The following is a 14250-nucleotide window of genomic DNA, read 5'->3' as shown; positions in this document are numbered from 1 at the left end:
TCCAGTTTTTGCTAGGCCCCCCCTCCTGTCAATCTCCTTCCCTATCCCCTCTTTCCTTTCCTCCAGTTCTGCATTCACATGATCATTTCCAGCTTTTATCTCCTGCCCTCCTATTCGTGTCCACGTGTGGCGTCTTGGCTGTTGGCCTGTGCTTTGCCCTCTGGTTATATATCTTTACCTCCTATGGACGCTACAGTACCTGCTGAGTTTCTCCAGCACTTCTGTGTATTTACTACAAATGACAGCGTCTGCAGGCTTTTGTGTTGCAGAACATTTCTTTATTGTTATGTACACAAATACACACTTGTTGACTTTTATTTGCCCTGTAAATGAGTAGGAAGTTGTTTGCACCCAAGGCTCTTTGGGAGCCCTGTTTCCCCATCACGGTTCTGGCAACCCAGTTTTCAGTGGCCAGCACCCTGGTGTGAGTCCATCAACCATTGAGCCCCTGGCTTGTCCACTGCTATGGTTCTGTACCCTGAAAGGTCCTTTCCAGGGTTCCTCTTGGGAGGGAGTGTTCTGTTGTTCTGGTGTCCTGTGCCAGTCCACTCAGTCAGATCCCTTGTTATCTACACTGCCAAGTTTGGGCACCACCATCTTAAACACAGACCTCCGTGAATTAACTGATATTGGAAAAAAAAACACTATAATGTGTGTGCCCGGGAGGAAGGGCAGTTGGACCTGTGATCCAGTGGTTGAGCCAGGAGATTTGTGAATGGAATTTGCTTCGAAATCACAGAGCTAGTTTCGGAACGGTCGAACCAAAGATAGAGTTCATGCTCAGCACAGGGTTTTCCTAATGGGAGGTGGATAAAGGCTTTGCTGAGTTTGCTCAGTCATTGGGATGGTTTAAGTGACAGTATATTCTTTCCTTTTTGCAGGCCATTTTGCTGATTCGCATGAACTCTCTGAACTAGGTAGGTATGCTGGTAGGCTGAGAGGCTGCCAATGCCCTTCACTGATTACACTGTTTAATTGCAGAGTCAAATGCATGGAATGTTGGGATTTTCATCTCAGCCCTGCAAGATGAGAGGTGTTCCTACATGCAGAGCATTACTGGCCCTCCCTGTAGAGATGGCATTCAGTTTCTTCCTTGGCCTATTTCACTCCAACAGTGCTGCCACCCAGTTCCTGCACTTTGTGGGCTGGGGGGCAGAACAAAGCATTTGTACCATTCTCATTCTTGCATCCGTTCTCCACGATTTCTGCCCAAGACTCTAATCTCAAGTCAAGCTTGTCTTTGTCTAATTCTGGTCTTATGAAGCAGAGAAGTTTAAGTTTATCATTACCTGACAAAACATTTATTTGGTCCACATGTACAAAGCACAAAATAATCACATGAAAAGATGTTATAAAATAAATATGTATAAATATTAGACATACAGCACAGTACAGGCCATTTCGGCCCATGAGCCCATACTGCCCAATTTCCCATCACAGTTTTGAACGGTGGGAGGAAACCAGAGCCCCTGGGGAAAACCCACCCAGACACAGGAAGAACATACAAACTGCTTACAGACAGCATGGGATTCGAATTCTGATCGCTGGTGCTGAAACAGCATTGAGCTAACCATAGTTCACTCAGCTTCATTTAGAATAGACACAAGGTTTACAGGTCATCACTCTCACAGCCTGCAAGAAAGAAACTACTTCCCACCCTGACAGTCCTAATTTTGATGTTCCTTTACCACCTCCTTGATGGTAGTGTGTCAAAGATATGGTGTGTTGGATGGTAAGGATCCTTGGTGATTCTTTGAGCCCTGTTTAAGGTCTTGATGAATGTCGTTAATAGGGGAAAGGGAGACCCCAGTGATCTTCTTGGCCGTTTTAATGATCGAGGACACTAGGTAGCCCTGATGGGTCTGCATTTCTGAGGCTAACTAAACCTGCCCACTCCTTGAATAGGGACCTGTGGGAAAATTCTAAAATGGGGAAAGGTACATTACAACGTTATTAGACAGGAGCTAGGGGAAGTTAATTGGGAACAGCTGTTATTGGGCAAGTCCACAAGTGACATGTGGGAGTTATTTAAGGAGTAGCTAATTAGAGTTCAGGACCGGCATGTTCCAGTAAGGAGGAAGGACAGAGATGGAGAGGTAACAGAACCTTCAATGACTAGAGAGGTTGTAAAAAGAAAACAGGTGTCCGGTTTAGAAAGCTAAAATCAGACAGGGTCCTTTTGGAATATAAGTATTGCAGGAAAGAGCTTGAGCAGGGCACAGGAAGGCTGAAAGGGGATGTCCTTGGCAGCAAGGTTAAAGAAAATTCCAAGGCATTTTATACTTGAGTTTAAAAACGTGACCAGGGAGAGGATCGGACCATTGAGGAACAAAGGAGGAGTTCAGAGGAAGTGGGCGAGGTACGAAATGAGTACTTGGCATTCACCAAGGGCAGGACGTGGAGGATAGTGATAGTGTGGAGAATGCTCATGTGTGAGGACTTTTTGGGATCATGCAAGTGCTGGGTTACGTCCCAGGTTATAAGGAGGAAGGGGGTTGCTGGGGTCAGGACGAAGATCTCTGCATCCTCACCAGTGACAGGCAAGGTCCCAGAGGATTGGAGAGCAGTCATTGTTGTTTTCTCTGGAGCGTCTCAGGTCGCATAGAGACCTGATAGAGGTGTATAAACCATGAGCGGCCTTGAAAGAGTGGTCAGTCAGAATGTTTTTGCCCAGGGTAAAATGGCACACACTAGATGTTTGTTTGAGGTGAGAGGGTGAAACCTAAAGATAGATGTGCAGGACAACATTTTTTCATAAGAAAGTGTAAATGCCTGGAGCGTACTGCCAAGAGTAGAGGAGGAAGCATATATGATAGCGTTTAAGCGGCTTCTAGACAGCCTCATGAGCACGAAGGAAATGGAGGTGCGAGCAGCAGCGATGTAGTTCGATTTGGCTGTCACTTTCAGCACAGACACACGGGCCAAAGGGCCTACTCCTGTGCTGGACTATTCAACATTGTCTGAAGCTTTCCATGAAACATAAACACACCCCTGTTCCCCCTGGGGTAGCTGCTGGGCTGAGGATGGGATCAGATCGGTCTCCCGTAGGCAATGGAGTGTGATGGCTTTGTGTCTGCTGCCATGGTCGGAGTAGGTGGGGGTGTAGAGTATTGGTGGCCATCACAGAAACTGAGTTTGTCTGCTTGGCAGTATATTCTGTGTCGAATCTGCTGGTGCTGTTGAACGATGGGATACTGAGGAAGGAGCTCCCTCATTCATTACTGATGGTAAGTGACCTACAGCCACAGAAGGTTAACTTACTTTGGGTCTTTTCTGAAACAGACACATTTGGATCTACAATCCAATGGTGTGTTGCACTCTCCAGGTACCTCTTGTAACTTTCCGGAATCCTTTGAATTCCAGCTTGTGACTTGTTTTTAACATGAAACAGCATTGACGTGGTGGTTGTGGGGGTGGGGGGCGTCTGCTCCCCATCCGCTCCGATTTGGCACACAGAGGTTACACCTGGAGTGTGACGGAACGAGCTGAGGGGGAGGGAGGCTCAGGACTCGGACCCAGCACAGTGAAGGAGCAGTGGTGGTTCCGAGTCGAGCCTGTTGTGTGAGGTGGAGGGGAGCCTTCAAGGGGTGGCACTGCCTATGTGCCTGCTGCCCTCAGCCTGCCCAGTGGGGCTTTTCTGAAGTTTTGCATTCAGACCTCAGTCCTCTAGCATGGTTGTGAGAGAGGGTTGGCCATCACTAAGGGGGAGCTGTGCTGGCTCGGGTATTTCTGGTGCTGGTGTTTACTGATGGTTCCGGCATCGACCCAATAAGGTTGGGGGCCAGGAAGGCACAGGGTTGGGGTCCCAGAACTGAACCAAGCAGGGCAGGAGAGAACAGGGTTGTGGTCAGGAGGCAGAGGAGATACAGGGTCAGGGTCCCAGCACCATATCCAGGATATTGAGGGGGGGCAGGGGGGTACAGGGTTAGTGACCCATCGGGTCCGGGGAACTCACGGGTTGGGTAGAATTCTACGGCGAGAACAGTTGTTGCTTTGGCCGAGGAGGTGGGCTCTCGGACCCCCATTCCTCTGTTCTGCGCCCCCCAGACTGGCTGGGCTCAAGTGCTGGGACCGTGACCGTTATACCCCCTGACCCAATCCTTTGCTTTCCCCCACCACCAGCCTTTACCCCAGCATCAGTTGCTGACGTGGCTGACGGTGCTGGGAGCACTTGGAGGTTTTCACTGAGATGTGCTCCGGCCAGACTGTGGGGAGAGGGCTTCCGCTGGCTCATTCATCACCGCCACTCCAGCTGACCAAGTAAGTGACTCACTCCCCCCAATCCCTCTCATGTCTGTCGCTGGGAAACCCCCCTCCCCTCCGTCTCATTCACTGGGTGACCCACAACCTCCCCTACCTGTCCCCATTCACTGGGAATGACCCCCCCCCACCTATCCCCCACTGCTGGGAGACCCAGCACCCCACCCCCACCCTGTCCCCCATCACTGGGAGTTAACGTTCCCCCCCCACCTGACCCCATTGCTGGGAGACACCCCTCCCCCACCTGACCCCATTGCTGGGAGACGAACCCTCCCCCACCCACCTGACCCCCATTGCTGGGGAAGACACCCTCCCCCACTGACCACCCCATTGCTGGGAGACCACCCACCCCCCACCTGACCCCCATTGCTGGGAGACACACCCTCCCCCACCTGACCCCATTGCTGGGAGACACCCTCCCCCACCTGACCCCCATTGCTGGAGACACCCTCCCCCACCTGACCCCATTGCTGGGAGACACCCTCCCCCCCCACCTGACCCCCCCCATTGCTGGGAGACACCCTCCCCCCACCTGACCCCATCTGCTGGGAGACACCCTCCCCCACCTGACCCCATTGCTGGGAGACACCCTCCCCCACCTGACCCCATTGCTGGGAGACCAGACCCTCCCCCACCTGACCCCATTGCTGGGAGACACCCTCCCCCACCTGACCCCATTGCTGGGAGACACCCTCCCCCACCTGACCCCATTGCTGGGAGACACCCTCCCCCACCTGACCCCATTGCTGGGAGACACCCTCCCCCACCTGACCCCATTGCTGGGAGACACCCTCCCCCACCTGACCCCATTGCTGGGAGACACCCTCCCCCACCTGACCCCATTGCTGGGGAGACACCCCTCCCCCCCACCTGACCCCATTGCTGGGAGACACCCTCCCCCACCTGACCCCCCATTGCTGGGGAGACCACCCTCCCCCCACCTGACCCCATTGCTGGGAGACACCCTCCCCCACCTGACCCCATTGCTGGGAGACACCCTCCCCCCACCTGACCCCATTGCTGGGAGACACCCTCCCCCACCTGACCCCATTGCTGGGAGACACCCTCCCCCACCTGACCCCATTGCTGGGAGACACCCTCCCCCACCTGACCCCATTGCTGGGAGACACCCTCCCCCACCTGACCCCATTGCTGGGAGACACCCTCCCCCACCTGACCCCATTGCTGGGAGACACCCTCCCCCACCTGACCCCATTGCTGGGAGACACCCTCCCCCACCGCTGACCCCATTGCTGGGAGACACCCTCCCCCCACCTGACCCCCATTGCTGGGAGACACCCTCCCCCCACCTGACCCCATTGCTGGGAGACACCCTCCCCACCTGACCCCATTGCTGGGAGACACCCTCCCCCACCTGACCCCATTGCTGGGAGACACCCTCCCCCCACCTGACCCCATTGCTGGGAGACACCCTCCCCCACCTGACCCCATTGCTGGGAGACACCCTCCCCCACCTGACCCCATTGCTGGGAGACACCCTCCCCCACCTGACCCATTGCTGGGAGACACCCTCCCCCACCTGACCCCATTGCTGGGAGACACCCTCCCCCACCTGACCCCATTGCTGGGAGACACCCTCCCCCACCTGACCCCATTGCTGGGAGACACCCTCCCCCCACCTGACCCCATTGCTGGGAGACACCCTCCCCCACCTGACCCCATTGCTGGGAGACACCCTCCCCCACCTGACCCCATTGCTGGGAGACACCCTCCTCCCCACCTGACCCCATTGCTGGGAGACACCCTCCCCCACCTGACCCCATTGCTGGGAGACACCCTCCCCCACCTGACCCCATTGCTGGGAGACACCCTCCCCCACCTGACCCCATTGCTGGGAGACACCCTCCCCCACCTGACCCCATTGCTGGGAGACACCCTCCCCCACCTGACCCCATTGCTGGGAGACACCCTCCCCCCACCTGACCCCATTGCTGGGAGACACCCTCCCCCACCTGACCCCATTGCTGGAGACACCCTCCCCACCTGACCCATTGCTGGGAGACACCCTCCCCCACCTGACCCCATTGCTGGGAGACACCCTCCCCCACCTGACCCCATTGCTGGGAGACACCCTCCCCCCACCTGACCCCCATTGCTGGGAGACACCCTCCTCCCCACCTGACCCATTGCTGGGAGACACCCTCCCCCACCTGACCCCATTGCTGGGAGACACCCTCCCCCACCTGACCCCATTGCTGGGAGACACCCTCCCCCACCTGACCCCATTGCTGGGAGACACCCTCCCCACCTGACCCCATTGCTGGGAGACACCCTCCCCCAACCTGACCCCATTGCTGGGAGACCCCCCACCTGTCCCCCATTTGCTGGGAGACCCCCCCCCACCTGTCCCCCATTTGCTGGGAGACCCCCCCCCACCTGTCCCCCATTTGCTGGGAGACCCCCCCCACCTGTCCCCCATTTGCTGGGAGACCCCCCCCACCTGTCCCCCATTTGCTGGGAGAACCCCCCCCCCCACCTCCTGTCCCCCATTTGCTGGGAGACCCCCCCCCACCTGTCCCCCATTTGCTGGGAGACCCCCCCCCCACCTGTCCCCCATTTGCTGGAGACCCCCCCCCCCACCTGTCCCCCATTTGCTGGGAGACCCCCCCCCACCTGTCCCCCATTTGCTGGGAGACCCCCCCCCCCACCTGTCCCCCATTTGCTGGGAGACCCCCCCCCCCCACCTGTCCCATTTGCTGGGAGACCCCCCCCCCCAACCTCTCTCCATCCCTGGGAGACCCACACCTCATCCCCTGACGGAGATAAACATCCTGCATCCCCAGTCACCTACCCACTTCCCCCACCCCCTCAATCCCCAGAAGAAACCTTCTCTCTTCCCCCACCCCCAAAAAAAATGGACATCCATGCTGTTAACCCCTTGCTGCCCTGTTGCAGGGCGAGCCTGCGGGTGCTACTGCTGCTGAGGTACAAGACCGGCATCCACGCACCGACCATGGCTCCGTTGGACAGGGACGGACATCTGTGCCGCGAGGACCCCCAGGGTGAGGCAAAGAGGAGGGGACCTGGCTTAGGCTCTGAGGACATAATACGGCAGGGGCTGCTCCCCACCCCATCCCCTCCCCCACGTCTGCTCCTTCCTCCCCCACCACCACACCGGGTCTCCACCTGCCCCTCCTTTCCCCCCCCTTCCCCCCCGTGTCTCTGCCTGCCCCTCCTTTCCCCCCTTTCCCCCCGTGTCTCTGCCTGCCCCTGAGTGTGCCTGCCCCTGAGTGTGCCTGCCCCTGAGTGTGCCTGCCCCTGAGTGTGCCTGCCCCTGAGTGTGCCTGCCCCTGAGTGTGCCTGCCCCTGAGTGTGCCTGCCCCTGAGTGTGCCTGCCCCTGAGTGTGCCTGCCCCTGAGTGTGCCTGCCCCTGAGTGTGCCTGCCCCTGAGTGTGCCTGCCCCTGAGTGTGCCTGCCCCTGAGTGTGCCTGCCCCTGAGTGTGCCTGCCCCTGAGTGTGCCTGCCCTGAGTGTGCCTGCCCCTGAGTGTGCCTGCCCCTGAGTGTGCCTGCCCCCTGAGTGTGCCTGCCCCTGAGTGTGCCTGCCCCTGAGTGTGCCTGCCCCTGAGTGTGCCTGCCCCTGAGTGTGCCTGCCCCTGAGTGTGCCTGCCCCTGAGTGTGCCTGCCCCTGAGTGTGCCTGCCCCTGAGTGTGCCTGCCCCTGAGTGTGCCTGCCCCTGAGTGTGCCTGCCCCTGAGTGTGCCTGCCCCTGAGTGTGCCTGCCCCTGAGTGTGCCTGCCCCTGAGTGTGCCTGCCCCTGAGTGTGCCTGCCCCTGAGTGTGCCTGCCCCTGAGTGTGCCTGCCCCTGAGTGTGCCTGCCCCTGAGTGTGCCTGCCCCTGAGTGTGCCTGCCCCTGAGTGTGCCTGCCCCTGAGTGTGCCTGCCCCTGAGTGTGCCTGGCCCCCTGAGTGTGCCTGCCCCTGAGTGTGCCTGCCCCTGAGTGTGCCTGCCCCTGAGTGTGCCTGCCCCTGAGTGTGCCTGCCCCTGAGTGTGCCTGCCCCTGAGTGTGCCTGCCCCTGAGTGTGCCTGCCCCTGAGTGTGCCTGCCCCTGAGTGTGCCTGCCCCTGAGTGTGCCTGCCCCTGAGTGTGCCTGCCCCTGAGTGTGCCTGCCCTGAGTGTGCCTGCCCCTGAGTGTGCCTGCCCCTGAGTGTGCCTGCCCCTGAGTGTGCCTGCCCCTGAGTGTGCCTGCCCTGAGTGTGCCTGCCCCTGAGTGTGCCTGCCCCTGAGTGTGCCTGCCCCTGAGTGTGCCTGCCCCTGAGTGTGCCTGCCCCTGAGTGTGCCTGCCCCTGAGTGTGCCTGCCCCTGAGTGTGCCTGCCCCCTGAGTGTGCCTGCCCCTGAGTGTGCCTGCCCCTGAGTGTGCCTGCCCCTGAGTGTGCCTGCCCCTGAGTGTGCCTGCCCCTGAGTGTGCCTGCCCCTGAGTGTGCCTGCCCCTGAGTGTGCCTGCCCCTGAGTGTGCCTGCCCCTGAGTGTGCCTGCCCCTGAGTGTGCCTGCCCCTGAGTGTGCCTGCCCCTGAGTGTGCCTGCCCCTGAGTGTGCCTGCCCCTGAGTGTGCCTGCCCCTGAGTGTGCCTGCCCCTGAGTGTGCCTGCCCCTGAGTGTGCCTGCCCCTGAGTGTGCCTGCCCCCTGAGTGTGCCTGCCCCTGAGTGTGCCTGCCCCTGAGTGTGCCTGCCCCTGAGTGTGCCTGCCCCTGAGTGTGCCTGCCCCTGAGTGTGCCTGCCCCTGAGTGTGCCTGCCCCTGAGTGTGCCTGCCCTGAGTGTGCCTGCCCCTGAGTGTGCCTGCCCCTGAGTGTGCCTGCCCCTGAGTGTGCCTGCCCCTGAGTGTGCCTGCCCCTGAGTGTGCCTGCCCCTGAGTGTGCCTGCCCCTGAGTGTGCCTGCCCCCTGAGTGTGCCTGCCCCTGAGTGTGCCTGCCCCTGAGTGTGCCTGCCCCTGAGTGTGCCTGCCCCTGAGTGTGCCTGCCCCTGAGTGTGCCTGCCCCTGAGTGTGCCTGCCCCTGAGTGTGCCTGCCCCTGAGTGTGCCTGCCCTGAGTGTGCCTGCCTCCTGAGTGTGCCTGCCCCTGAGTGTGCCTGCCCCTGAGTGTGCCTGCCCCTGAGTGTGCCTGCCCCTGAGTGTGCCTGCCCCTGAGTGTGCCTGCCCCTGAGTGTGCCTGCCCCTCCTTCCCCCCCCACCCCTGGGTCTCTGTCTGCCCCTCCTCCCCCCCCGCTCTGGGGTCCCCGCCTGCCCCTCCTTCCCTCCCCACCCTGGGGTCCCCGTCTGCCCTTCCCCCCCCCCTCCCCGCCCTGGGGTCCCCATCTTCCCCTCCTCCCCCCCCCCCTGTCTTGGGGTCCCCGTCTGCCCCTCCCCCCCCCCCTGCCTTGGGGTCCACGTCTGCCCTCCTACCCCCCTGCCTTGGGGTCCCCGTCTGCCCTCCAACCCCCCCCTGCCTTGGGGTCCCCGTCTGCCCCTCCTCCCCCCCCCCCCCGCTCTGGGATCCCCGTCTGCCCTCCTTCCCCCCCTCGCCCTGGGGTCCCCGTCTTCCCCTCCTTCCCCCCCGCCCTGGGGTCCCCGTCTGCCCCTCCTTCCCCCCTGCCCTGGGTCCCCGTCTGCTCCTCCTTCCCCCTCCCGCCCTGGGGTCCCCGTCTGCCCCTCCTTCCCCCTCCCGCCCTGGGGTCCCCGTCTGCCCCTCCTTCCCCCTCCCCAGCCCTGGGGACCCCGTCTGCCCCTCCTTACCCCTCCCCAGCCCTGGGGACCCCGTCTGCCCCTCCTTACCCCCCCAGCCCTGGGGACCCCGTCTGCCCCTCCTCCGTACCACCCCAGGGTCTCCACCTGCTCCTCCCTCCCATCCTGGGTCTCTGACTGACCTTCCTTCCCCCCCCCACCCCCCACTGCCCTGGGGTCCCTGTCTTCCCCTCCTCCCCCCCCAGCCTTGGGGTCCCCGTCTGCCCTCCTACCCCCCTGCCTTGGGGTCCCTGTCTGCCCTCCAACCCCCCCTGCCTTGGGGTCCCCGTCTGTCCCTCCTTCCCCCCCCCCCCGCTCTGGGATCCCCGTCTGCCCCTCCTTCCCCCCCTCGCCCTGGGGTCCCCGTCTTCCCCTCCTTCCCCCCCGCCCTGGGGTCCCCGTCTTCCCCTCTCTTCCCCTCCTTCCCCCCCGCCCTGGGGTCCCCGTCTGCCCCTCCTTCCCCCCTGCCCTGGGGTCCCCGTCTGCTCCTCCTTCCCCCTCCCGCCCTGGAGTCCCCATCTGTCCCTCCTTCCCCTCCCGCCATGGGGTCCCCGTCTGCCCCTCCTTCCCCCTCCCGCCCTGGGGTCCCCGTCTGCCCCTCCTTCCCCCTCCTGCCCTGGGGTCCCCGTCTGCCCCTCCTTCCCCCTCCCGCCCTGGGGTCCCCGTCTTCCCCTCCTTACCCCTCCCCAGCCCTGGGGACCCCGTCTGCCCCTCCTTACCCCCCCAGCCCTGGGGACCCCGTCTGCCCCTCCTTACCCCCCCAGCCCTGGGGACCCCGTCTGCCCCTCCTTACCCCCCCAGCCCTGGGGACCCCGTCTGCCCCTCCTCCCTACCACCCCAGGGTCTCCACCTGCTCCTCCCTCCCATCCTGGGGTCTCTGACTGACCTTCCTTCCCCCCCCCACCCCCACTGCCCTGGGGTCCCTGTCTTCCCCTCCTTCCCCCCTGCCCTGGGGACCCCGTCTGCCCCTCTTCCTCCCCCCCCCCGGCCTGCCGACCCCATCTGCCCCTCCTCCCCCCCTGCCCTGGGGTCCCCATCTGCCCTCCCCCCCCACCCCAGGGTCTCCATCTATCCCTCCTCCTCCCCCGCTCCAGAGTTTCCCTCTGCCCCAACGTCTCTGTTTGCCCCTTCTCCCCCTGCCCCAGGGACTCTGCCTGCCCTTCCTCTTCCCCTCCCCGGGGTCTCTGTCTGTCCACTTTTCCTGCCCCGGGGTCTCCCTCTGTGCTAACCACCCCCCCCCCCAAAAGCCCCATGTCTCCTTCTGTTCCCCCCCAAAAAAAACCCAGTGTCTGTGTGCCCCTTTCCAATCAAGACTCCTTACCCCATGTTCTAACTCTGCCTTGTTTGCAGCCCAGCCCCATGGTGAAGCCGATAACCGCTGGTGCTCCAGTGACACTTTCACCGGCCATCGTTCCCGAAGGGTGGTGCGGACTCTCAATCGCAGTGAGTGCCCGACCCTCATCTGTCCGGTATCTGCTTGCCCTGCCCATTTGGTGAGCTGCTGCGATGGTCCCTCCCCTGTGAGACATGCACTGTACAGAGGCCTGCTCGAATGAGGGCTGCCTCTCCACGACTATGCTTCCTCCCCCACCCTAATCCACCAGAGCCCTGTTTGTCCAGAATTGCTGGCCCTCATGATCTTACCCCCACTTCCCCTTCATGTAGCATTGCAGACATTAGTTCTCTGTTGATCTGTGTGACCATAATGGGGGTTTATGATCATGTAAAATGCCAGATGCCAGGGAATTCTTGCCTTTTCTATGTCCCCTTTAGTGCAAACCCACCATCTCTGACTGCTGCGTTTCCTCAGTGTTGCACTATTGTCACAGAATCGATGTCATTTGCAGTACAGGTAGAGGTCGTTTAGTCCATTGCCCCATGCTGGCCTTGGGGTGTTATTTGGACAAATTCCATTCCCCTACTTTCTCTGAGGACAAGCTCCTTTTTACCCAAATGTGCCCTTTGCCCACTCGCAATTCTTCTTGCACTGTAAATGGTGCAGCCTTTACCCGGACACCTGAACCATTGACACAAGGCTTTCGGATATGTTATAGACCAGGAGTGGCCAAACCGCGGATCATGAGCCACATGCCCTCTGATGTGAATCACGGAGGTATTTTGGCTGTGTAGTGTTAATGGCCATGGGTTGAGGTTGTGATTGTGACACGTGTGCCTGGGTTGCGGCCATGGGATTAGTGGGGTGTCAGTGTGATCCAGGCCGCTTGCCCTTCCAAGCTCCCAACGCCTTGGCCGCTCGCATTCTCCCCGCCCCCCCTCAATATCCTGGATATGGTGCTGGGACCCTGACCCTGTATCTCCTCTGCTTCCTGACCACGACCCTGTTCTCTCCTGCCCTGCTTGGTTCAGTTCTGGGACCCCAACCCTGTTCCTTCCCGGCCACCCTCCCATCCGCAGCAGCCCTCCCACCAGAGCTCTCCATGTCTTGAACACGGATCTACCATCCAGTCCTTGCCGGCCGCCCATCCAAGCTCCTGACACCTTGAACGACTTAAGTATTTATCACAGTCAAAAGTTGATTGTGTGACTTTTTTTATGGAGCGTTGCAGGATGAGAGGAGACTTAATACAAGTCTACAAGATTATGAGAGGCATAGATAGGGTGGCAGCCAGCACCTGTTTCCCTGGGCAGGAATAGCAAACACCAGAGGACGTGTGTACAAAGTGATGGGAAGGGAATTTAAGGGAGACATCAGTATTTTTACACAGAATTGTGGGTGCCTTGAATGCCTTACTAGGGATGGTGGTGGAAGCTGAAACAGGGGCATCTAAGAGACTTTTGGACAGACACATGGATGGAAGAAACATGGAGGGTTCTGGGGTAGGGAGGGTTTAGTTCTATTCTTAAGAAATATGAGTCAGCACAAATTGAGGGCTGAAGAGCCTGTACTGAGCTGTAGTGTTCTAGGTTCAAACCCTTTTTGCCTTCACAAACTCCCACCCTGGGAGCATATTAAACAGCCTGTTGACCCATTTTGGCAGCACATTGCCCTGAACCCAGGTGTCTTGTGAGACAGCTTACTGAAGGCCTTAAGGTCCAAATACATCTCATTCACTGCTACAATCTCTTGAGCTGCTATCTTGAGAGGAAGATAGAGCAAGATCATTTGACCTAAACGTGGCTTGCAATTAGCAAACTGTTAGTGAGTAAAATGCTGATAAATTGAGGGGTAGCTGTCAGAAAAAACCCTCCTCCCCAGATGATGTTGAGGCTGAGGCTTTATTTAGAATGTAACCTGTTCCCTTTGTTTCAGCATCCAGCCAGCATTTCCATCAATGGGGAACTCCCCAGGAGAGAGTTCAGAGTTCACCGGGAGGAGCACAGCCGCCCCCGACAGACCTCAGCAAGCAAGAGGTGGTGGCTGAGGCGCTGTACATAGCTCGACCTTTGGTACACCGTATCCTACCGTGCAACAGCCATGTGTGCTCGGGTGGCTTTAGTTAGGTCCCAGGGTTTGGGAGGCCAGTTACCCTAAGATGGGGCTTAGGAAGTTGGTGGGGCTATCGGGCACTGGAGGCAGGCTGTGTGGGGCAAGCGCTGTAGTCACTGTGCTTGGAAGCAGTGGACAGCAGCTAGGGGTGGGAAATCACCAAACCCATCCTGGATCTTTGGTCTGGTCTTTAACCTTGGATGTCAGTTGTGACTTTGTGGATTTGGGGATGGAGATCATGGAAGCCATGGCTAGTGTCGGGAATCCTTGATGTTACCAGGTGAGTCCTTGTCACCAGTTATGTGTAGTATACAACATGGGTGCAGCCTTGCTTTACAGGCAGCAGGTCAGTGCCACAACATGACATTCCCCTCAGGAGGGGCAGGTTGTACCAAAACCAGGCTGTTTCTCTTTCGGTGGGGGGAGGGTTTGTACCAACACCAGGGGGTTCCCCTCTTGGGGGAGAGGGTGGGCTGTGATGAGATCAAGGCGTTCCCTTCTCAGTGAGGGGGGTGGGGGAGGGAGATTGTACCTACACCAGGACAATCCCCTCTCGAGGTGGGGGGGATTTGTACTGACACCAAGGTGTACCCCTCTTGGGGGGAGGGGTTGTGTGTACCAACCCAGGGCGTTCCCCTGTCGGGGGGGGGGAGGGGTTTGTACCGACACCAGGGCATTTTCGTCTCGGTGGGAGGGGCTATACCGACACCAGGACGTTCCCCCCTCGGGGTGGGGGGGATTGTACTGACACCAAGGCGTTTCCCTCTCAGGTGCAGTGGGGGAAGTTGAACTGACACCAGGGCACAACCCTTCTCTCTGGGCAGAGCT

The 14250-nt window shown here is 59.6% G+C and overlaps 1 protein-coding gene and 1 long non-coding RNA gene across 2 annotated transcripts in view; both read left to right on the top strand.

The window, feature by feature from the left end:
- pex16 (peroxisomal biogenesis factor 16) overlaps positions 1-14250 on the top strand; it is a gene marked incomplete at its 5' end in the record, with an annotated part of 31112 nt that overhangs the window by 13441 nt on the left and 3421 nt on the right. The window contains 3 exons of the mRNA XM_069921145.1: positions 11330-11417; positions 13246-13389; positions 13630-13702. Of these exons, the coding sequence (XP_069777246.1) occupies positions 11330-11417; positions 13246-13389; positions 13630-13702 (305 nt within the window). The remainder of the gene's footprint in view (positions 1-11329; positions 11418-13245; positions 13390-13629; positions 13703-14250) is intronic.
- LOC138741213 (uncharacterized) lies at positions 848-4197 on the top strand. The gene is made up of 3 exons (XR_011343401.1): positions 848-917; positions 3151-3227; positions 4123-4197. It is a non-coding gene; the product is annotated as an uncharacterized lncRNA (long non-coding RNA).

This window comes from Narcine bancroftii, chromosome 1, assembly GCF_036971445.1.
Source record: "Narcine bancroftii isolate sNarBan1 chromosome 1, sNarBan1.hap1, whole genome shotgun sequence".
NCBI classification, from domain to species: Eukaryota; Metazoa; Chordata; class Chondrichthyes; order Torpediniformes; family Narcinidae; genus Narcine; species Narcine bancroftii.
This window is presented reverse-complemented; position numbering and strand designations above follow the sequence as displayed.